Source organism: Bubalus kerabau, chromosome 11 (genome assembly GCF_029407905.1).
Source record: "Bubalus kerabau isolate K-KA32 ecotype Philippines breed swamp buffalo chromosome 11, PCC_UOA_SB_1v2, whole genome shotgun sequence".
Classification (NCBI taxonomy): Eukaryota; Metazoa; Chordata; class Mammalia; order Artiodactyla; family Bovidae; genus Bubalus; species Bubalus kerabau.
In genome coordinates, this window is record NC_073634.1 from 52204562 (window position 1) to 52226852 (window position 22291).

At 45.3% G+C, this 22291-nt stretch overlaps 1 protein-coding gene and 1 long non-coding RNA gene across 2 annotated transcripts; one reads left to right on the top strand and one right to left on the bottom strand.

The window, feature by feature from the left end:
• Window positions 1-1424: 1424 nt before the first annotated feature.
• On the bottom strand, window positions 1425-4668 carry VAMP8 (vesicle associated membrane protein 8). Its single transcript, XM_055540349.1, has 3 exons — window positions 4530-4668; window positions 3107-3262; window positions 1425-1867 (listed from the first exon to the last, which is right to left on the bottom strand). The coding sequence occupies exons 1-3, from the start codon at window positions 4530-4532 to the stop codon at window positions 1724-1726; spliced, it is 303 nt and encodes a 100-aa protein (XP_055396324.1). The 5' UTR covers window positions 4533-4668; the 3' UTR covers window positions 1425-1723.
• LOC129623186 (uncharacterized) lies at window positions 4554-22116 on the top strand. Its single transcript, XR_008700388.1, has 2 exons — window positions 4554-4691; window positions 21944-22116. It is a non-coding gene; the product is annotated as an uncharacterized LOC129623186 (long non-coding RNA).
• The last annotated feature ends 175 nt before the right edge of the window (window positions 22117-22291 follow it).

A 22291-nucleotide genomic window follows, 5' to 3' on the forward strand; every position in this document is an offset into this window, starting at 1 on the left:
GGCCCCTCTTGAGGAAGGGGGTGTTGACTTCCCTCTCCCAGGTTGAGGCCCCTGTGAGAACAGACCCCACCCTCACCCTGGAAGGTCTAGGTCCCACTCACCCCAGTTGCTTGGACCTTGAGTCTAGGAGTGGACCGAGAAGGGAGAGGATGGACATGATGATGACCAAGACTGCCCCCCCACAGGCTCTTCGGTGCTTTCCTCCCTTCCTAGTTTTCAGAGCATGCTTCTAGAACTGGATTGGCCATTACTAGTCCCCAATCCTGTCTCCCAACCCCGCCCCTTCCAGACTTCTTCCCCCAAACAGGGCAGAGATGACAAGAACCCTCCCCCCAAACCAAGATGCACTGGGCACTGGAAAGAGTAACAGTGATGGTGGGACCTGGTGGGGAGGAGGGAGGCCCAAAGACAGAGAGGGCCATTGTCCAGGAGGGGAAGGAAAGCCACAGGCCCTGTCCTGTGACACTGACTGTATCCAGCCACGCGACACGGTGAGAGATGCTCACCCCCTCAGGACTGCTAAGACCCAGAGGCTCTGCTAAATTCCAGAAGAACAGTGGCAGACAAAAGACCAATAGAACTTGCAGAACCACAGGAGAAGGAAGAGCAATTTAGTTCCTCTACCCTCCCCCACCCCTCCCTTCCAGACTACAACAGGGCCATGGAAGAGAAATGCCGACGATGGTGGGGTAGGAGGGTGGGAGCAGGGGAGGATTTAGATTTCTAAATGCTCTGCCTAGGAACACTGCATGTCTCAGCTAACATTTCCAGCAAAAAGTAATTTTAAAAAATGGCAAGGGGCTTCCCTGGTAGCTTGGTGGTAAAGAATCCACCTGCCAATGCTGGAGACACGGGCTCAATCCCTGATCCAGGAAGATCCCACATGCCACAGAACAACTAAGCTTGTGTGTCACAACTATCGAGTCTGTGCTCTAGAGCCCAGGAGCCGCAACTACTGAAGCCCAAAGGCCCTAGAGCCCATGCTCCGCAACAAGAGAAGCCACTGCAATGAGAAACCTGCACACCGCAACTATAGCATAGCCCTTGCTTGCCACAACTAGAGAAAAGCCCACTCAGCAATGAAGACCCAGCACAGCCAAAAATTTTTAAAAAAAAGAAAAAGAATGAAAGACAATGGCAAGACCCAGAGAGGACACTTAGGAGTTTTATATACCAATGCTGGGAAGGCCTTGAATTTTCCATACTCCAAGAGTTCCAGAAAATTCCTGCTCTTGAGACCCATGATGGAATGAGGGGCGATAAAAAACAAAGAGAGTTTCTGTCTTTCTTCTCCAATCCTATGCTCTCTACCCCTCCAACAGCTTGGGCCTCCAATGGGAGAGTTCTGCCAGAGAGTGTCCTGGGGAGAAATGAAATAGAAGGGCCAAAGGCACAGTGGAAAGGGAGAAAGGACCTCACACGCGTGGGGATACCGAAAGGTCTTTATTGCCCACTGGCCACCCTCAGTTCCATCAGTTTTCCAGCCATGTGCTAGGCCCTCTGGGTCTCTCCAACCAACTCTGAGGACCCCTGAAATGCAGCCACAGTCCAGCTCTCTCTTTCTGGGGACCAAGGTATTCCCTGGGGCAGACAGGGGGCTTCAGAGTGTGGGGCAGCAGGACCGAGCAGCATTCCACGTGAAGAAGGACAGGAGAGAGGGCCCCCCTTGGCATGCACCATGGAAGGTGGCGGCCGAGGAGGAGGGCAGGGAGGGAGGGGTTCCCTAAGTTGGGATGGCGCCAGTGGCAAAAAGCACGATGAAGAGGATGATGATAAAAACAATCACACAGATGAGGACAATCATCTTCACGTTCTTCCACCAGAACTTCCGAGCCACCTTCTGTGACGTCGTCTTGAAGTGCTCTGACTGTTGGGGATAAGGCAGACAGAGACCCACATGCCGTCCATCTAAATATTGAAGTGCTAAGTGGAGGTAACAGATTGCTTAGTAAGACAGCTTATGTCCTCCTATCTTGACAAATGTACCTTCAGAACCATCTGGTGGGCCAAGTTCAAATTTAGAATTCGTGGTCCCCTGCCCTCCCCCTTCTTTTCTCACCCCTGCCCGCCCTCCACATTGGGCTTTTGACACATGCCTCCACCCAGGCTTGTGACAAGGGCAGCACAACCTGCTCTTAGGAGGGCAGACAATCGGGCTGAGGGGGCGCAGGCTCCAGGGGGACGTATCTTCCTGGTTCTATGGCTTCTGGCCCCATGAGGACTGCTGAAGCCAGAGGAGAGGGTCAGGGCAGTACAGAGGCTAGGGTTAAGGGTAAGTGTCCTTCCTTCTCTCAGCACGAGTTGCAAAAATTGTTTCCTTGGGCCCTGCTTGCCAGATCAGGCTGAGGACAGAAACACTAAGTCTCCAGAAGTTAAATGAGCAATACTCAAGATTACACGCAGGACTCCGAAAGCCATGTCAGTCTCTCCCTGTGGACATGGAATCTTAGGCTCCAGCTGTCTGCTGAATTTTAGAGTCACTCCTTCCCTGAGCAGCTGGCTTTGGCCTCTAGCTGGAGGGACAGGAGAATATCTAGCCAGATGTGTGGGAGATATTATTCTAGCCTTCAGCTAGCAGAAGAGCCTGGGATCAAAAACTTTTACTGCTCTTCCCAGCTTCTTTTTAAAGCTGGCTCAGCAAGACTCTAACAGTTTTTCACCACCTGCCTAAAAACCTTGGGGAAGGCCAGCGGCCCTAAGAGGATGTTCTGGGGCCAATATTTTTGCCCTGGGATGGCCAGATCCAAATGAGAGTCAAGGGCAGCCTTCAAAGGGAAAGTCTGTTTCATAGGAGAGAAACCTAAGAAAGCACAGGCAGACTGAGCCATCCGTCTCAGAAAATGCCTCCATGGATCTACCCCCGCACCCCCAAATCTGTCATTAAACCCAATTCCAATCAGTGGAGTACAGCAGTATCAGAAGTGGGGCCTCAGCTCACGTCAATTTCCAGCACACATGAAAGACAGACTTCCCTCCTTCACTCTGCCACCATGATCACCACACCCCCAAGTAATCTTCCTTCCCCCTTTTCCTCTCATCCCCTGGGAGTGAGTGCGGGGTGGGGGGCTCCCCGGGGGGTAGGGTGAGGGGCTCCCTGTCATCTCACTGTGGCTTCCAGATCCTCTGTCTTGTTGCGAAGGTGGTCCAGGTTCTCTCCCCGGGCCAGGATCCGCTCCACATTCTGAGTCATGATATTCTTGACCCCTTCCACTTCATCCCTGAGGTTCCGCACACGGTCATCTCCTCCTTCGCCACTGGCCTCCTGGGCAGCCACACAAAGGGTTAATTAGGCCAAGAGTTGGAGGGACTGAGATCCAGACTCAGAGGCCAGAGGAGGGGTAGGCCTGAGGTGGACTTTAGCTTTTTGCAATGCTTGAACTGTTTGCAAAGAAAATGTTTTTCTGTAGAACTCGGGTAATCAAAACCAAATGCCTTTATAAGCCCCAGATGGTGAGAGCCATCCATGTTAGGAGACAGACAGGACCCACCTTCTTTGTGGATTCTCAGGGCCCTTGACAAAACAAGAAGCAACCACCAAACCCCTCTCCACTGCTTCCTTGTTCCTCAGAGAGGGTCAGAGGAGACAGCTGAGCCAGTACTTCCCAATGCACAGCTCCACCTCTATGTAAGAAATTCCCAGGTCCCACAGGTCCTCATTAAAAATGCCTGTGCTGGGCACGGACCACCCTCACCAAGCCCACCCTCTCTCTCAGATAGTGGCTGGAGAGCTGCTCCAGCCTCCTGGGCAGCCTGATAGCTGTGGCAACCAGGCTCCAAGTCCCTCACAAGGCCCCAAGAGAGAGAACAGTTGGGCCACAAACTTCTGCTTTCCCCACCACTTGGCACCACGCGCAAGCACCAGGCCATGGCCTGCTCAGGCAAGTATAAAAAAAACAGACAGCCTTGGCGTTGGGGGAAATGGAGGGCAAGTCCTCCCAGGCTGTAGCCTCGTCCCCAGGCTTCATGATAAGGTTTTTGAACAGGGAGGGGAAAACACTGTTAAGCTCCTCCCTCCCTGACCCACTCGACTTCCAGAAACAGATCAGGGGTGGGGGTCGAAACTATCGCAGAGAACGAATTTCTGAGTCTTTTACAAACCCTCAGCTCTCTTCCCCTGGGGTGGTAGATTCCTTGGACTTAGTAGAGAGACAAATTCTTTGGGTTTCTGTACAGGGATAAAGTGAAAAGTAGAGGGGGATTCCAGCCAATAGGCTGGGCTCTGCCTTCGGAACCGCACAGGCACAGCCCAGGAATGTCACAAAACCCGCAGGCCGGCAGCGGCTGGAGGAGGAGATGAATTAGGTTCCAGCCACCCGAAGCACCGAAGCCCACTCCAGATCAGCTCAGGGGTCAGGAGAGGGAGGGAGCAGAGAAGGAGCAGGAACACCCACCCAGGCAGCTCAGACCTATTTGCAGCCAAGCTGTCAAAGAAGAGACTTCTCTGGCAGCCGCTGGCCCAGCCCTTCGACTTTGCCAACCAACTTTCCTTGGGTAATCCCCGGCCCCTTCTTCGTTTCCAGCTCTCTCACCATGTTTCCAAGCGGCTCGGGCCTGCCGGCAGCTGAACTCGTTGACTACTCGGTTTCCTCCCAGGCGGCCGTCGGTTCACTTCCTGCTTGTCCAACTTTCAGCCCGCCCCCGCCAACTTCGCATCCCAGCGGCTCCGGCCACACCTCGCTCAGGTTCTCCAGGTAGGCGGGCACCCTGCGCTGCCCTCCCAGTCTCCTCCGGAGCCGGGGCTTAGGCTTAAAGCGACAGGGTGTCCGGGCACCACATTTCTTCTCACTTAGAAACAAGAAAAGATCAGGCAGCCCTCCTTGGTTTCCGGATGTAAAAGGGCAGCCGTCTCCTTTTTAAAATTTTTTTATTATTTTTTGGGAGGCCGCACACGCAGCATACAGACCCTTAGTTTCCCAACAGGGCTCGAACCCGCGCCCCCTGCAGTGAAAACGAAGAGTCAACCACTGCACGGCTACAGAAGTCCCTCACTTTTTTTAAAAAACGTTTTTTTAATGTCCTCAGTATCTGATCCCCAATTGTTAAAGAATAAAATCAGCCCTAAGCACTCTGTCAGACCTTGTTCATGTGGAAACAGAACGCAGATATGAACATTGCTTACTGGACAACCCTTGTTCCCAAGTTGTTTTAGTGCAGAAAGCACTTGAAACCCCCGAACTCTGAAATACTGTGATTCTGGGCTCTGGTGTCAGAAGCTGCAGACCCTGAGTGAACCTCTTCATATCTCTGGTCCTTGCAGGTACTGATCCTGACCTCAGAGGGTGGTGGTATGGAGTAAAAGAAAAGCTTACACCATGAACCTAGCACAGCCTGGTACAAAGGGCTGCCCACTGCTCAAATCAGGAAATGCTGGGTCACCAACTCTCCTATTCTAGAGTTCAACCGTCTTGCACATCCCTTCGGGGGCCACCTCGAGGGTTAGGGAACCCCAACAGAAATGAGCAGAAGACTGCTCTATGGACCAGAAAGGGGGCCCAGGGCAAAGGATTTTTCCACTGACCTGGCTGCAGGCCAGAGAAAATCCACCCTTCCCAAATGGTGTTTATCAAGATAGAAAAACAATAACAGACCTGTTCAGAAGGAAACAAACATTCCTGTCCCACCCCAGAAGTAACAGTTCCAAGAGGGAAATGGCAGCTTCTCTTGACAAATGCTTCTCTTTTTTTTTTTTTTTTTTTTAGACTAACTTTTTTTAAAGAGCTTAATAAACTTTGGACCTCCGTAGCATTTGAAGCGGAGAAGGCAATGGCACCCCACTCCAGTACTCTTGCCTGGAAAATCCCATGGACGGAAGATCCTGGTGGGCTGTAGTCTATGGGGTCGCTAAGAGTCGGACACGACTGAGCGACTTCACTTTCACTTTTCACTTTCATGCATTGGAGAAGGAAATGGCAACCCACTCCAGTGTTCTTGCTTGGAGAATCCCAGGGACGGGGGAGGCTGGTGGGCTGCCGTCTCTGGGGTCACACAGAGTCGGACACGACTGAAGTGACTTAGCAGCAGCAGCAGCAGCATTTGAAGACCCTTTATTCTAGCTTCCCAGGTGGTGCTAGTGGTAAGGGACCCATCTGCCAGTGCAGGAGACATAAAGAGATGCAGGTTCCATCACTGGGTCGGAATATCCCCTGGAGGAGGGCATGGCAACCCACTCTAGTATTCTTACCTGAAGAATCCAATGGACAGAGGAGCCTGATGGGCTACAGTCCATGATCTGCAAAGAGTCACACACGACTGAAATGACTTAGCATGCACACACCTGAATTTTGATGGATAGTATCAGCCTGCTTTCACCTAGAACGTGGTACCCCACTCCTCATCATTCTTAGAAAGGCAACAATGAAGCCAAGCAGAGGTGGGTCAGTATCTATGATCCATCCTTTCTTTCTTTTTAAAATTATTGTTAAATTTTTTGGCTACACTGGATTTTCCTTGGGGCGAGTGGGCTTTCTCTAGCTGTGGGATGCAGGGATTTCTCCATTGCAGTGCTCAGGCTTCTCTTGTTGCGGAGCATGGGATCTAGAGTGTGCGGGCTCAGTAGTTACTCCTCGGCATGTGGGATCTTAGTATTTGAAGCCAGGATCACACCTGCATCCCCTGAATTGGAAACTAGAAGTCCTAACCACTGGACCACCGGACAAGTCCCTGTTGATATATACGATCATTGTCCAGTACAGTAGCCACTGACTACAAGTAGCTGTTGAACATGTGAAATGTGGCTCATCTGACTGAGGTGAGATCTAAAACATGCCAGATTTAAAAGACTTATTATGAGAGAGAGACTGTAAATATCGCTTTAGTAATTTTATATATTCATCAATATATAAAATTGAAATAATGTTTTGAATCTTTTTCCTTTTTTAAAAAAATTTGTAATTTGCTTTATTTATTTATACTTTTGGCCATGCTGTACGACATGCCGGATGTCGTTCCTCAATCAGGGATCAAACCCATACCTCCTGAAGTGAAAGCTCAGATTCCTAACCACTGGACCACCAGGGAAGTCCCAAGTGCTTTATTTTTTATTGAATTATAGTTGATGTACAATATTATATGTTCAGTTCAGTTGCTCAGTCGTGTCTGACACTTTGGACTCCATGAATTGCAGCATGCCTGGCCTCCCTGTCCATCACCAACTCCCGGAGTTCACTCAAACTCACCTCCATAGAGTTGGTGATGCCATCCAGCCATCTCATCCTCTGTAGTCCTCTTCTCCTCCTGCCCTCAATCCCTCCCAGCATCAGAGTCTTTTCCAATGAGTCAACTCTTCACATGAGGTGGCCAAAGTATTGGAGTTTCAGCTTTAGCATTATTCCTTCCAAAGAACACCCAGGACTGATCTCCTTTAGAATGGACTGGCTGGATCTCCTTGCAGTCCAAGGGACTCTCAAGAGTCTTCTCCAACACCACAGTTCAAAAACATCAATTCTTCCGTGTTCAACTTTCTTCACAGTCCAACTCTCACATCCATACATGACCACTGGAAAAACCACAGCCTTGACTAGATGGACCTTTGTTGGCAAAGTAATGTCTCTGCTTTTGAATATGCTATCTAGGTTGGTCATAACTTTCCTTCCAAGGAGTAAGCGTCTTTTAATTTCATGGCTGCAATCACCATCTGCAGTGATTTTGGAGCCCAAAAAATAAAGCCTGACACTGTTTCCACTGTTTCCCCATCTATTTGCCATGAAGTGATGGGACCAGATGCCATGATTTTCATTTTCTGCATGTTGAGCTTTAAGCCAACTTTTTCACTCTCCACTTTCACTTTCATCAAGAGGCTTTTTAGTTCCTCTTCACTTTCTGCCATAAGGGTGGTGTCATCTGCATACCTGAGGTGATTGATATTTCTCCCGGCAATCTTGATTCCAGCTTGTTCTTCTTCCAGTCCAGCGTTTCTCATGATGTACTCTGTATATAAGTTAAATAAGCAGGGTGACAATATACAGCCTTGATGTACTCCTTTTCCTATTCGGAACCAGTCTGTTGTTCCATGTCCAGTTCTAACTGTTGCTTCCTGACCTGCATATAGGTTTCTCAAGAGGCAGGTCAGGTGGTCTGTCATTCCCATCTCTTTCAGAATTTTCCACAGTTTATTGTGATGCACACAGTCAAAGGCTTTGGCATAGTCAATAAAGCAGAAATAGATGTTTTTCTGGAACTCTCTTGCTTTTTCGATGATCCAGTGGATGTTGGCAATTTGATCTCTGGTTCCTCTGCCTTTTCTAAAACCAGCTTGAACATCTGGAAGTTCATGGTTCACATATTGCTGAAGCCTGGCTTGGAGAATTTTGAGCATTACTTTACTAGCGTGTGAGATGAGTGCAACTGTGCGATAGTTTGAGCATTCTTTGGCATTGCCTTTCTTTGGAGTTGGAATGAAAACTGACTTTTTCCAGTCCTGTGGCCACTGCTGAGTTTTCCAAATTTGCTGGTATATTGAGTGTAGCACTTTCACAGCATCATCTTTCAGGATTTGAAATACCTCAACTGGAATTCCATCACTGCCGGGAGCCAGCGTGAGGAACTCCGCCTGTGGCAAAGGTCGTGAGGAAGGAGGCTCGGCATATGCAAAGGCGGGATCGAACCTCAGGAGTCCCCCTGGGTATTCTCGAGCATCTACCCCCAAAACCAGAGTCTGCCTACTTTACTGCTTTATGCTCTCACCTACACCTCTGACTTTACAGGGGGCTGTCCCCCACCACCATCTCTCTCCTGAATAGGTTCTTCTGGCCACATGTGATTGTTCAGAGCCTCCCAACTGTAAGAGGCATAAGATGTTCTAAACTGTCTAAATACAGATTCCTTTGAGCAGTTAAAAGATTGATTAGAAATTGTATTGGTGAAGGGTTTTTCACTTGTTGGGCCAATGTTTGCTGCTAAGTCTCCATATCCCTTACCTACTGTGTCCCTGGCAGTGTATTGATTAATATAATTGGTGTAAGTAGTAGCTTTAATGTTTGTAACCTTGGACCCTTGAGTTAATTCTTTTTCTTGTTATAGCCCACCACACTTTGCCCTATAAGAATGCAACTTTATCTAATGCTTTTGGAGGGTGGCGCCTGACTAATCACCTTTAGAGAAAAATAAGTTTTCTGAAGAAAGGGTCTTAAAATGTTAACAGGCCTCTGGGCCAGAAAATGATGTAAATCACCTAAACTTTTACATATGATAAGTTTGCAGGAAGAAAGCCTGCCTTACTGCTGACTCTACCCCTTCCCCCATTATCTTTTATGCATAGCTTAAGGTATAAAAACTACTTTGGAAAATAAAGTGCGGGCCTTGTTCACCAAAACTTGGTCTCCCCATGTCGTTCTTTCTCTCACCTTCTGGCTGAATTATTCAGCCTCTTTTCTCCACTAAATTTTCTCACTGAGCTATCCTTATTTAACCACTCTTTATATCTTCAATTAACATTTAAATAAGCTGTTGTTTCCTGATTGCTGATGCCGTCTCCCATTCGAAACCCCTGACTCTACCGGGGCTGGATCCCGGCACATCACCTCCCCTAGCCTTGTTCATAGTGATGCTTTCTAAGGTCCACTTGACTTCACATTCCAGGATGTCTGGCTCTAGGTGAGTGATCACACCATCGTGATTATCTTGGTCATGAAGATCTTTTTTGTACAGTTCTTCTGTGTATTCTTGCCACCTCTTCTTAATATCTTCTGCTTCTGTTAGGTCCATACCATTTCTGTCCTTTATTGAGCCCATCTTTGCATGAAATGTTCCCTTGGTATCTCTAATTTTCTTGAAGAGATCTCTAGTCTTTCCCATTCTGTTGTTTTCCTCTATTTCTTTGCATTGATCGCCGTTACAGGTATACAATATAATGATTCACAATTTTTAACACTTATACTCTATTTATAGTTATTATAAAATGTTGGCTGTATGCCCTGTGTTATGTGATATATCCTTTTAGCTTATTTTGTACATAGTAGCTTTCCCTTTCACTTTTCACTTTCATGCATTGGAGAAGGAAATGGCAACCCACTCCAGTGTTCTTGCCTGGAGAATCCCAGGGACGGGGGAGCCTGGTGGGCTGCCGTCTGTGGGGTCGCACAGAGTTGGACACAACTGAAGTGACTTAGCATCTTGTACCTCTTAATCTCCTGTTCCTAAATTGCTCCTCTCCCCTCTGTCTCCCCACTGCTAACTACTAGTTTGTTCTCTATGAGCCTGCTTCTTCTTTGTTAAATTCAGTAGTTTGTTGTATTAATATTTTTTAGATTCCACATATAAATGATATCATACAGTATTTGTCTTTCTCTGTCTGACTTATTTCACTAAGCATAATACCCTTGAGGTCCATTCATGTTGTTTTAAAAGGAAAAATTCCATTCTCTTTTATGGCTGAGTAATATTCCATTGTGTGTGTATGTGTATACATATATATATACACCACATCTTCTTTATCCATTTATATGTTAATAGACACTTAGGATATATTGAGTTAACTTAAAAAAATATTGGTAAAATTACTTTCACCTGTTTATTTTCTCTTTTAATTTGGCTAATAGAAAATGTTTAATTACCAATGTGGCTCAAATTCTATTTCTACAGACACACTGATATATACTTTAACATTTTTGTGACATTGGACAGATTTATGTAACATCTCTAAGCTTCAGTTACCTCCATTCTGTGCCTGGTACTTAAAAAACTGTCAGTAAATGGTGGCTTTTGTGATTACTCAGAATTCCAGATGCTAAGTGAATTGGTGGGCAAGGGAACATGAGAGATGCCAAGAAACAAAGACCAGAGTAGAATGTTTGAGGGGAACAGGAAGAAATGGAAGAGGATTCCCTGAATGGGAATTCCCTGGACGTTCCTTGTTGTAAGGAGAGTTACAACAGTTGAGCTATCAGGTCTGGTACACCACCGCAAGCCTTGGACATACATTGATGTCCCTGAGGGAGCTGACCCTTGGCCTAGATCTAGCAACTGTCAGGGAGACTCAGCAGTGCCGATGGTTGGGCCTGTAACCCGTTCATCCTCATCTTCACCTTATGGAACTGCTACAGGCTTAGCCTCACCTGTACAAACACTGCATTGTGATCCTTTATCAGAAAACTATCTGGGGGCTTCCCTGGTGGCTCAGTGGCAAAGAATCTGCCTGCTAATGCAGGAGATGTGGGTTCAATCTTTGGTATGGGAGGATTCCACATGCCTTGGGGCAACTAAGCCCCGTGAGCCACAACTACTGAGTCTGGGCTCTACAGCCTGGGTGCCACAACTATGGAAGCTCTTAAGTCCTAGAGCCCATGCTCAGCAACAAGAGAAGCCACAGCAATGATAAGCCTGCCCACTGAGACAGAGTCACCCCCATGAGCCACAGCTAGAGAAAAGCCCGCACAGTAACGAGGACCCAAAGACAACCATCTGGGAGTTCCCTAATGGCCTAGTAGTTAGGATTCTGGGTTTTCATTACTGTGGTCCAGGTTCAATCCCTGGTTGGGGAATTGAGATACCACAAGCTAGTGTGGCCAAAAAAAAAGGAAGAGCATCTGGCTACCACCCTCACAAGGTAAGACATTCAGTAAGGTACTGAATGGTACTCAATGAGCAGAGAACAGAAGTCACTGATTCCTTTAGTCAAGGAAGGCTCTATCCCAGGAGGGGAGTGTCAGTCACTTTGTAAGGAAAAGACTCTATGTAGTAGGAGCTGCAGCCAAAGAAGCAATTGGAGTATGCTGAAGAGTCTTCTCAGTCCCTGTGTGATCGGATTTGGGCGTCAGTGGCTCAGAGGTTAAAGCATCTGCCCGCAATGCGGGAGACCTGGGTTCAATCCCTGGGTCAGGAAGATCCCCTGGAGAAGGAAATGGCAACCCACTCCAGTATTCTTGCCTGGAGAATCCCATGGACGGAGGAGCATGGTGGGCTACAGTCCACGGGGTCGCAAAGAGTCAGACACGACTGAGCAACTTCACTTTCACTTCTTTCTCCTGCTGCCCGGCAAGCAGGTTCTTTACCACTAGAGCCACCTAGGAAGCCGATTGTTGTGGAGTCTTAGGCAAATCACTTCCCTCTGGGAGCTTCGGTTTCTTCATCTGCAAAATGGGAACAAGAATGAAAGCTGTATTACAGGATTATTGTTAGGATTAAATAGTATGGGTATATATGTCTATATTTCTGCTAAAGCATACTACAAATGAAAAAGGAGACTAGTAGAACAAATGGAATGACAGAAGGGAAGAGGAATATAAACAGCCTGCAAAGCAATCAGGCAAGCTTTGCTGTACACTGGCATATACCCCAGTCTCATTTATGGCCCTAGTGGGCAGTTGACTCCTGTACCTTTCAGGGGAAAGGCTAGAGAACAAGGAGGAAGCACATTCAGGAGGCTCAACTGGAATTGCTCCTGAAAGATCATAAACCTCTCATCGCTGCCAAGGCCTCCTTTGTCTTCCTCTTTACAGATTGTTACACAACGAGTCACCCCCATCTCTCCCAAGGTGCTCTCTTTCTTTCTGACCTTGCCCTTAGAACTGGAAGGTTCTGCCCTTGGCGATTTTCTGACTCCACCCTCTCTTCTAGAGCAACAGTTCTTTGTGGGGTTGATCCTGCCCTCCAGGGAATGTGACAGTGTCTGGACACATTTTTGGTTGACACAACTGATGGGGGGAGTGGTGCTACTGGCATCTAGTGGGTAGAGGCCAAGGATGCTTAACTTCCTACAATGTCATAGATAGCCCACGACCCCCACCCCAAAGACAAAGAACATACAGACCAAATGTCAATACTTCCAAGGTTTAGAAACCTTGCTCTCCCTAGGGAAGTGTACTCAGTGCCTTTACAGTTTCAACAGCCATGTAAGGACGATCCCCAAATCTGTGAGTGCATGCATGTTAAGTCGCTTCAGTCGTGTCTGACTCTTTGAAACCCTATGGACTGTAGCTCACCAGGTTCCTCTCTCCCTGGGATTCTCCAGGCAAGAATACTGGAGTGGGTTGCCATGCCCTGCTACAGGGAATTTTCCCGACCTAGGAATTGAACCCTCATCTCTTCTAGTCTCATGGATTGGCAGGCAAGTTCTTTACCACTAGCACCCACCTGGGAAGCCCTGAGCTACCTGAGAAGGACCGCCCCCCTCCAAATGCCATACCTCTCTCTAATTGCCACTGCTGCCTCTCCAATGTCCTGGACAATCCACAGACACATCCAACAGCCAAACCAAACCCTTTATCTTTTTCCCACGTTCCTCCTTCTGAATAGTACTCCCATTCTACCACTGTCCCAAGTTAGGAACCCCTCAGTTCAGTTCAGTTCAGTCACTCAGTCGTGTCCGACTCTTTGCGACCCCATGAATCGCAGCACGCCAGGCCTCCCTGTCCATCACCAACTCCCGGAGTTCACTCAGACTCACGTCCTTCGAGTCAGTGATGCCATCCAGCCATCTCATCTTCTGTCATCCCCTTCTCCTCCTGCCCCCAATCCCTCCCAGCATCAGAGTCTTTTCCAATGAGTCAACTCTTTACATGAGGTGGCCAAAGTACTGGAGTTTCAGCTTTAACATCATTCCTTCCAAAGAAATCTCAGGGCTGATCTCCTTCAGAATGGACTGGTTGGATCTCCTTGCAGTCCAAGGGATTCTCAAGAATCTTCTCCAACACCACACTTCAAAAGCATCAATTCTTCGGCACTCAGCCTTCTTCACAGTCCAACTCTCACATCCATACATGACCACTGGAAAAACCATAGCCTTGACTAGACGGACTTTTGTTGGCAAAATAATGTCTCTGCTTTTGAATATGCTATCTAGGTTGGTCATAACTTTCCTTCCAAGGAGTAAGCGTCTTTTAATTTCATGGCTGCAATCACCATCTGCAGTGATTTTGGAGACCCCCAAAATAAAGCCTGACACTGTTTCCACTGTTTCCCCTGTTTCCCCATCTATTTGCCATGAAGTGATGGGACCAGATGCCATGATCTTCGTTTTCTGCACGTTGAGCTTTAAGCCAACTTTTTCACTCTCCACTTTCACTTTCATCAAGAGGCTTTTTAGTTCCTCTTCACTTTCTGCCATAAGGGTGGTATCATCTGCATATCTGGTTTATTGATATTTCTCCTGGCAATCCCTAAGACATCCTATACACACAATCAATCAGTTCAGTTCAGTTCAGTCGCTCAGTTATGTCCAACTCTTTGTAACCCCATAGACTGCAGCACGCCCCTTTCCCTGTTCATTACCAATTCTCAGAATTTACTCAGACTCATGTCCTTTGAGTTGGTGATGCCATCCAACCATCTCATCCTGTTGTCCCCTTCTCCTCCTGACTTCAATCTTTCCCAGCATCAGTGTCTTTTCTAATGAGTCAGTTCTTCACATCATGTGGCCAAAGTATTGGAGCTTCAACTTCAGCATGAGTCCTTCCAATGAATATTAAGGACTGATTTCCTTTAGGATCGACTGATGTGATCTCCTTGCAGTCCAAGCAACTCTCAAGAGTCTTCTTCAGCATGACAGTTCAAAAGTATCAATTCTTCAGTGCTCAGCTTTCTTTATGGTCCAAATCTCACATCCATACATGACTACTGGAAAAACCATAGCTTTGAGTAGACAGACCTTTGTCGACAAAGTAATGTCTCTGCTTTTTAATATGCTGTCTAGGATGGTCATAGCTTTTCTTCCGAGGAGCAAGAGTCTTTTAATTTCATGGCTGCAGTCACTGTCTGCAGTGATTTTGGAGCCCAAGAAAATAAAGTCTGTCACTGTTTCCATTGTTTCCCCATCTATTTGCCATGAAGTGCTTGGACCAGGGGCCATAATCTTAGTTTTTTGAATGTTGAATTTTAAGCCAGCTTTTTCACTCTCTCTTTCACCTTCATCAAGAGGCTCTTTAGGTCCTTTTTGCTTTCTGCCATAAGGGTGGTGTCATCTACATATCTGAGACACCACTAAGTCTTAGTCTCTCAAATATACCACATCCTTTTCATACCAGCTTCTGCTTCCTAGGTAATGCCAGGATGATCTCTTCTCTGATCCACCTCCAAACTGACTATCTTCTCCCATCCATTCCTTCTATGGTTGCTCCTCATCTTCCTAAAACACCAATTTGAGAATGCAGCACCCTACCCCCAGGGTAAAGCCTAAACTCCTTAGTTTGGCATGCCAAGATTGTTCTAAACCTGCTTTTTGAAGATTATCTCTCAAGAGACTCACCTTCCAGCCCCCTAGCCATACTAAATTACCCGTCCTTCCCAAAACAAACCATCCCCTTTTACATCTTTGCTCAAGTGGACTTTTGTCATTGAGACAAGTGAATATCCTGCTTCATTCATCATTGCTTCCATGAAGTCTTCCAGATTTCCCCACTGAAATTCAATTTCTTCCTCTTCTGATCACCATCACACTGTATCTTTTATAAAATCTACAATAAGCTTTACCATTAACTGCATGTGCATGTATGTGTGCTAAGTCACTTTAGTCATGTCCGACTCTTTGCGACCCTATGGACTGAGCCTGCCAGACTCCTCTGTTCATGGGATTCTCCAGGCAAGAGTACTGGAGTGGGTTGCCATGCTTGCCTCCAGGGGATCTTCCCCACCCAGGGATGAAACCCAAGTATCTTATCCTGCATTGGCAGCAGGGTTCTTTACCACTAGCGCCAGCTGGGAAGCCTCATCAACTGCATACACATTTAAAAAAAATATTTATTTGGCTGTGGTGGGTCTTAGTTTTGGCTCATGGGATCTTCCTGGAAGATCAAGGGCTTCTCTCTAGTTATGGCTTGTGGGTTCAGTAGTTGCAGCAAGTGATTTGTTGCCCTGCCAGATGTGAGATCTTAGTTCTTCAACCAGAGATTGAACCTAAGTCCCCTGCATTGGAAGGTGGATTTTTTAAAAAAATACATAGAAAATTATGTATTTATTTATGGTTGTGCTGGGTCTTTGTTGCTGCACGCAGGCTTTTTCTAGCTGTGGCAAGTGGGGGCTACTCTTTGTTGCGGTGCACATTTCTCATTGCGATGGCCTCTCTTGTGGAGCAGGGGCTCTAGGCACAAGGGCTTCAGCAGTTTGCAGCACTCGGGTTCAATAGTTGTGTCCCAGGGGCTTTAGTTGCCCTGGAATTTTCCCAGACCAGGGATCGAACTGGTGTCCCCTGTATTAGCAGGCAGATTCTTATCCACTGTACCTCCAGAGAAGTCCCTTGCATACACATTTTTTAAAATTTATTTTTATTGGCATATAGTTGGTTTACAATGTTGTTAGTTTCTGCCATACAGCAAAGTGAATCTGTTATACATATATCCATTCTTTATTCTTTTCCCATATAGGTCATTACAGAGTATTGAGTAGAGTTCCCTGTGCTGTACAGTAGGTTCTTATTAGTTATCCATTTTATATATAGTAGTGTGTATGTGTCAATCCCAATCTCCCAATTTGACTTTTCCGAGACTCTTAAGTTCTGTGAAGGCAGGAGCTATGTCTTTACCTTGGTACCCCTGGTAGAAAATAACATATACCCTGTACTTAGTAGGCACTCACTAAAAGTTTAGGGTATTGAGTTGAAAAATCTGAAAGGGGGCTTCTTTCTCTACAGTGCAAACAGAAATATAATTTTTCATTAGCAAAGAACCATAAAGAAATTCCTTTTGTTTGTTGTTTAGTTGCTAAGTGGTGTCCGGTTCTTTTGCGACCCCAGGGATTGGAGCCCACCAGGCTCCTCTGTCTGAGATTCTCCAGGCAAGAATACTGTGTGGGTTGCCATGCTGTTCTCCAGGGGATCTTCCCGATCCAGGGATGAAACCTGCATCTCCTGCATTGCAGGCAGATTCTTTACCACTGAGCCACCACAAATTTTGGAGTATTTTTGGATAAGTGAATGCTAAATGCCATGAGTCTCCAAATTTTGGTACTGAAAGGGTAAACCAGAAATCAACAGCTTGAACAAAAACAAGTTAAAATCATGGGATGGAGAGGTGAAGAGTTAATACATCTCATTTATTAACTGCATTTCTCTGTAGAGAATGCTCTCAGTTCACCCAGACTACTCAGAATTTTTGACTTCCCTCTCCTCTCAAAATTGTACTCATTCTTTAAGGCCCAAGTTTTCAAAAACATTTTTTCTGATTTCTCCAGTTGTAATTCATTTCTTCCTCCGTGCTCCTGTAGCACTTTGAACCTCATTTAAAACTTTATGATTTCCTATATTCTATTATTATTTTATTATTTCTGTATACTTTTATTATTACACTCCTTTATGACAGAGGCCACAACTGAATCATTTGTTTCCTCCTCTGTAATTTGTCCAGTTCTTCACACATAACATACAATCAACATTGAACGTAATGGAACCATCTAGGGACTTTCCTGGTTGGGGAACTAAGACCCTGGATGCCACACAGTGCAACCAAAAATTTAAAAATAGACAAAATAGATGGTCCAGGGGTTTTTAATCTGCCTCCCAATGCAGGGGATATGAGTTCAATCCCTGGTCAGGGAACTAAGATCCCACATACCTCAGGCAAATAACCCCACACACTCAACTACTGACCCTTGTGCTCTAGAGCGTGTGCCCACAACTGGAGAGAAGCCCAGGTATTGCAAGGAAGACGCAGCACAGCCAAAATAAAAATGTGAAAGTGTCAGTCGCTCAGTCATGTCTGACTCTTTGCCACCCCATGGACTATCTAGCCCACCAAGCTCCTCTATCCATGGAATTCTCCAGGCAAGAATACTGGAGTTGGTTGCCATGCCCCTCTCCAGAAGATCTTCCCAACCCAGGGCTCGAACTGGAGTCTCCTGCATTGCAGGTGGATTCTTTACCATCTGAGCCACCAGGGAAGCCCCTGTGGCTCAGATGGTAAATAAAATAAAAATAAATAGTTTAAAGAAATAAATAAAACAAAAATGGAGCTATCTAGTAGTATTTTTAAATTTTTTAGATATTTATTTTTGGCTTCTCTGGGTCTTCATTGCTGCTCTCGGACTTCAGTTGCGGAAAGGAGGGGCTCCTCTCCAGTAGTGTTTCTAGTAGCTGCGGCACACGGGATCAGTAGCTGTGACGCTGAGGCCCAGTTGCCTAAGGCATGTGGAACCGTCCCAGTCCAGGGACTGAACCCATATCCCCTAAATTGGCAAGTGGATTCTTAATGACTGGACCACCAGGGAAGTCCGGAGCCATCTAATTTTGAGTGATCCTAGAAAATCTGGCCTAAACTTCCCAATCCACAATGTATTCACCTGGACTGGGATTTGACAGTGGATTAAGAGATGCATCCCCTAAATATTAATAGATCTATGGCTTCCAAAGTGTTGTATCAGGATGACCTAGAAGTGGGCCAGACTTCAACAGCAGGAACACTTGGTGAATCCACCTGCATCTGTGCCCAATAATCTCTACCACATCTATCCCTGCCAATTTTTTTCCTTTAGGATGGTGGTTCTCAGCACATGGTCTGTGAACCCCTGAAGTCTTTAGAGGCAAAATTTACTATAATAATACTGAGATGTTATTTGCCTTTTTAACTGTGCTAACATTTAAACTGATAATGCAAAGAAAAATGGCAAAACTGTTGGCAACTTAGCAGGAGAGAGACCGTAGTACCCAATGGTAGTAGTAGTCACTGCATTCCTCTCTGCCACGCACTTACCACATTTAAAAAATGCCAGTGTCAAGTAAGAACACTCTTGGAGCTTCCCTGGAGGTCCAGTGGTTAAGGTTCTGTGCTTCCACTGCAGGGGGTGCAGGTTTGATCCCTGGTTGGGGAAGTTTCTCATGCCAGGAGATGCAGCCCCCAAAAAAAAAATTAAAGAAAAAGGGGGAAAAAAGTTTTATAAAAAGAATGCTGTTAGTGAAGCAGTATAAAATTATTAATTTTATAAATTCCTGTCACTGGCATACAGATCATTTTACTATTTTGTGCGAAGAACTGGAAAATATAAATACAATACTTCTGTATACCCAAATACAATGATAGTCTCATAGTTGTTCTAAGAAAGAACACTTGTGCAATTAAACTGTGAACTCAACTCACCTTTGTTTTCAAACTAATAGATTTTTCTTTGAGTAGTAGTTTCCATACACCTTTCATGCTCTCCCTGTTTCTCCTGTACGAACATCTTGTATTAGTGTGATATATTTGTGACAACTGATGAGCTAATATTTATATTAATAACAAAGTTCATGGTTTACATTAGGGGTCACTATTTTTTAAATTTTATTTTAAAAAATCTTTTTTATTTATTTTTCGTTTGGCTTTGCCGGGTCTCAGTTGCAGCACACTGGATCTGTTGAGCATGTGTTGTATGGATGCTCAACAGAGTTGAGTGTATGGATTGCAGTTGCAGTGTATAGATTCTAGTTCCCTGACCAGAGATTGAACCCAGAGCCTATGCATTGGGAGTCTGGGCCACTGGACTATCAGAAAAGTTCCTAGGGTTCATTCTTTATATTATACATTCTATGGGTCTTGATAAATATATAGCAACATGAATTCATCATGACACCATTAGAGTATCATACAGAATAGTTTCACTTCTCTAAAAATCCTCTGTGTTACATCTACTCATCTCTCCCTTCCTCCCCCACAACCTCTGGAAAACATCTATCTTTTTGCTATCTCCAAAGTTTTGCCTTTTCCAGGTTATCACATGGTATGTAGCCATTTCAGATTGGTTTCTTTCACTTAGCAATATGCATTTAAGATTCCATCATGTCTTTGTGGATTGATAGCTCATTTCATTTCATTACTGAATACTCCATCATATGGATGTGCTAGTTTATTTTATCCATTTACTTACTGAAGGATATTTTGGTTGATTCCAAGTTCCGACAGTTATAAATAAAGCTGAGGTACATTCCTGTGCAGGTTTTGCATGGGCATAAATTTTCAACTCATTTGAGTAAATACCAAGGAGCACAATTGCTGGATCATATGGTAAGAGTATGTTGAGTTTTGTAAGAAACTGCCAAACTGTCTTCCAACTGTTTTGTATTCCTACCAGCAATGTAAGCAGAGTTTCTGTTGCTCCATTTCCTTACCAGCATTTGTTGTTTTCAGAGCCTTGTATTTCTAGAATCTCACTGTTGTTTTTATTTTTTGGCCATGCTGTGGGGCTTGTGGGATCTTAGTTCCCAGGCCAGGGACTGAACCCAGGTCATGAAAGTGAAATTGCCCACTGGATCACCAGGGAATTGCCAAATTTGCAATATCCTAATAAGATATTATGCATCTTTGTTTTTGTCTTTTTTCTTTTGAAATGAAGTACCATTACTTGAAAGGACATTGGACACACGAACTATGATTATTCAAACTGGTGCATTTAGCAAATACTTTATCATAAATGAAAGGAACCTCTCCATTCAAGGAAAACAATAGATGGTATTTGCTGCCAGTGGTAAAATTTGAGCTTTCAGGTGAAAATTTAAATTTGAGAAAACTTGTATCTGCCACTATGTGCCTGGCAGCTTCCCAACACTTAAGAAACTTTACATTTAGAAGAGCTGCACAGCTTAGTTTTTAGATGGTCAGTATTTTCCAAAGGACCATATGTATGATTTTATAAAATTGTAAGGAGTAAAAGATCCATTCAAATGCAAGATATACCAACAATTTTTTTAAACTTTCTATTTTATACTTGAGTATAGTTGATTAACAGTGTTGTATTAGTTTCAGGTATATAGCAAAGTGATTCAGTTATACATGCACCTGAGAAGTGAAAGTGATATTGACAGTCACTCAGTCGTATCTGACTCTTTACAGTCCATGGATTTCTCCAGGCCAGAATACTGGAATGGGTAGCCTTTCCCTTCTCCAGGGGATCTTCCCAACCCAGGGATCCAACCCAGGTCTCCTGCATTGCAGGTGGATTCTTTACCAACTGAGCTATCAGGAAAGTCCATACACGCATCTACTCTCTCTCAAAATCTTTCCCCAATTAGGTCATTGCATTATATTGAGCAGAGTTCCCTATGCTCTACAGTAGGTCTTTATTGGTTATCCATTTTAAATATAGCAGTGTGTACATGTTGATTCTAAAGTCCCTGACTGTCCTTCCACTCATCCTTTCCCTCTGCAAGATATACCAATGATTTTAATGTGTGTATTAGTCGCTCAGTCGTGTCCGACTCTTTGTGACCCCATGGACTGTAGCCTGCCAGGCTCCTCTGTCCATGGGATTCTCCAGGCAAGAATAGTAAAGTAGGTTGCCATTTTCTCCTCCAGGGATCCTTGGCCATCCAGGGATCAAACTGGGGTCTCCTGAATTGCAGGCAGATTCTTTTAATGTCTAAGACACCCAGGGAAGCTTGATTTTAATATAGTAGAGTGTAAAGTTCATTATGTTTTCCAATCCCACATCTGATTGCACGCATGCTAAGTCGCTTCAGTCGTGTCTGACTCTGCGACTCCATGGACTCTAGCCCGCCAGAATCCTCTGTTCATGGGATTCTCCAGGTAGGAATACTGGAGTGGGTTGCCATGCCCATCTCCAGTGGATCTTCCCAACCCAGGAATTGAGCCCTTGTCTCTTATGTCTCCGGAGAAGGCAATGGCACCCCACTCCAGTACTCTTGCTTGGAAAATCCCATGGACGGAGGAGCCTCGTGGGCTGCAGTCCATGGGGTCGCTAAGAGTCAGACACGACTGAGCGACTTCACTTTCACTTTTCACTTTCATGTATTGGAGAAGGAAATGGCAACCCACTCCAGTGTTCTTGCCTGGAGAATCCCAGGGATGGCGGAGCCTGGTGGGCTGCCGTCTATGGGGTCGCACAGAGTCGGACACGACTGAAGCGACTTAGCAGCAGCAGCTCTTATGTCTCCTGCCTTGGCAGGCAGGTTCTTTACCACTAGCGCCAACTGGGAAACCCCCACATCTAATTAACTTTTAAAAAAACAACCACTTGTAAGTTTAGGTGTAGTATCAAAGAATATCCACAATTATCTAAAGAGCCTAATAACATACTTCTCTTTTACCAACAGTATCTGTGAGACCGGATTTCCTTCATATACTTCAATCACAACAGATGGAATGCAGAAACAGAAAGGAGACTCCAGGTTTCTTCAATTAAGCCAGGCATTAAAGAGATCTGCATGTAAAACAATACTATTCTCATATATTTTTTTAGTGTGGAAAATATATTTTTTCATAAAAATGTTATTTATGTAAACATGTAATGGGTTCATTACTTTTTTTTTTCCTTTTAGTGAATCAATGCATATTTCAAACATTTCTCAGGGTAAATTTACAATAGGGTAAATACGGAAAAATATAACCTATTATTCATAAAAAGCTCTTTAGGGCTCTCAATAATGTGTGTAGCAACATAA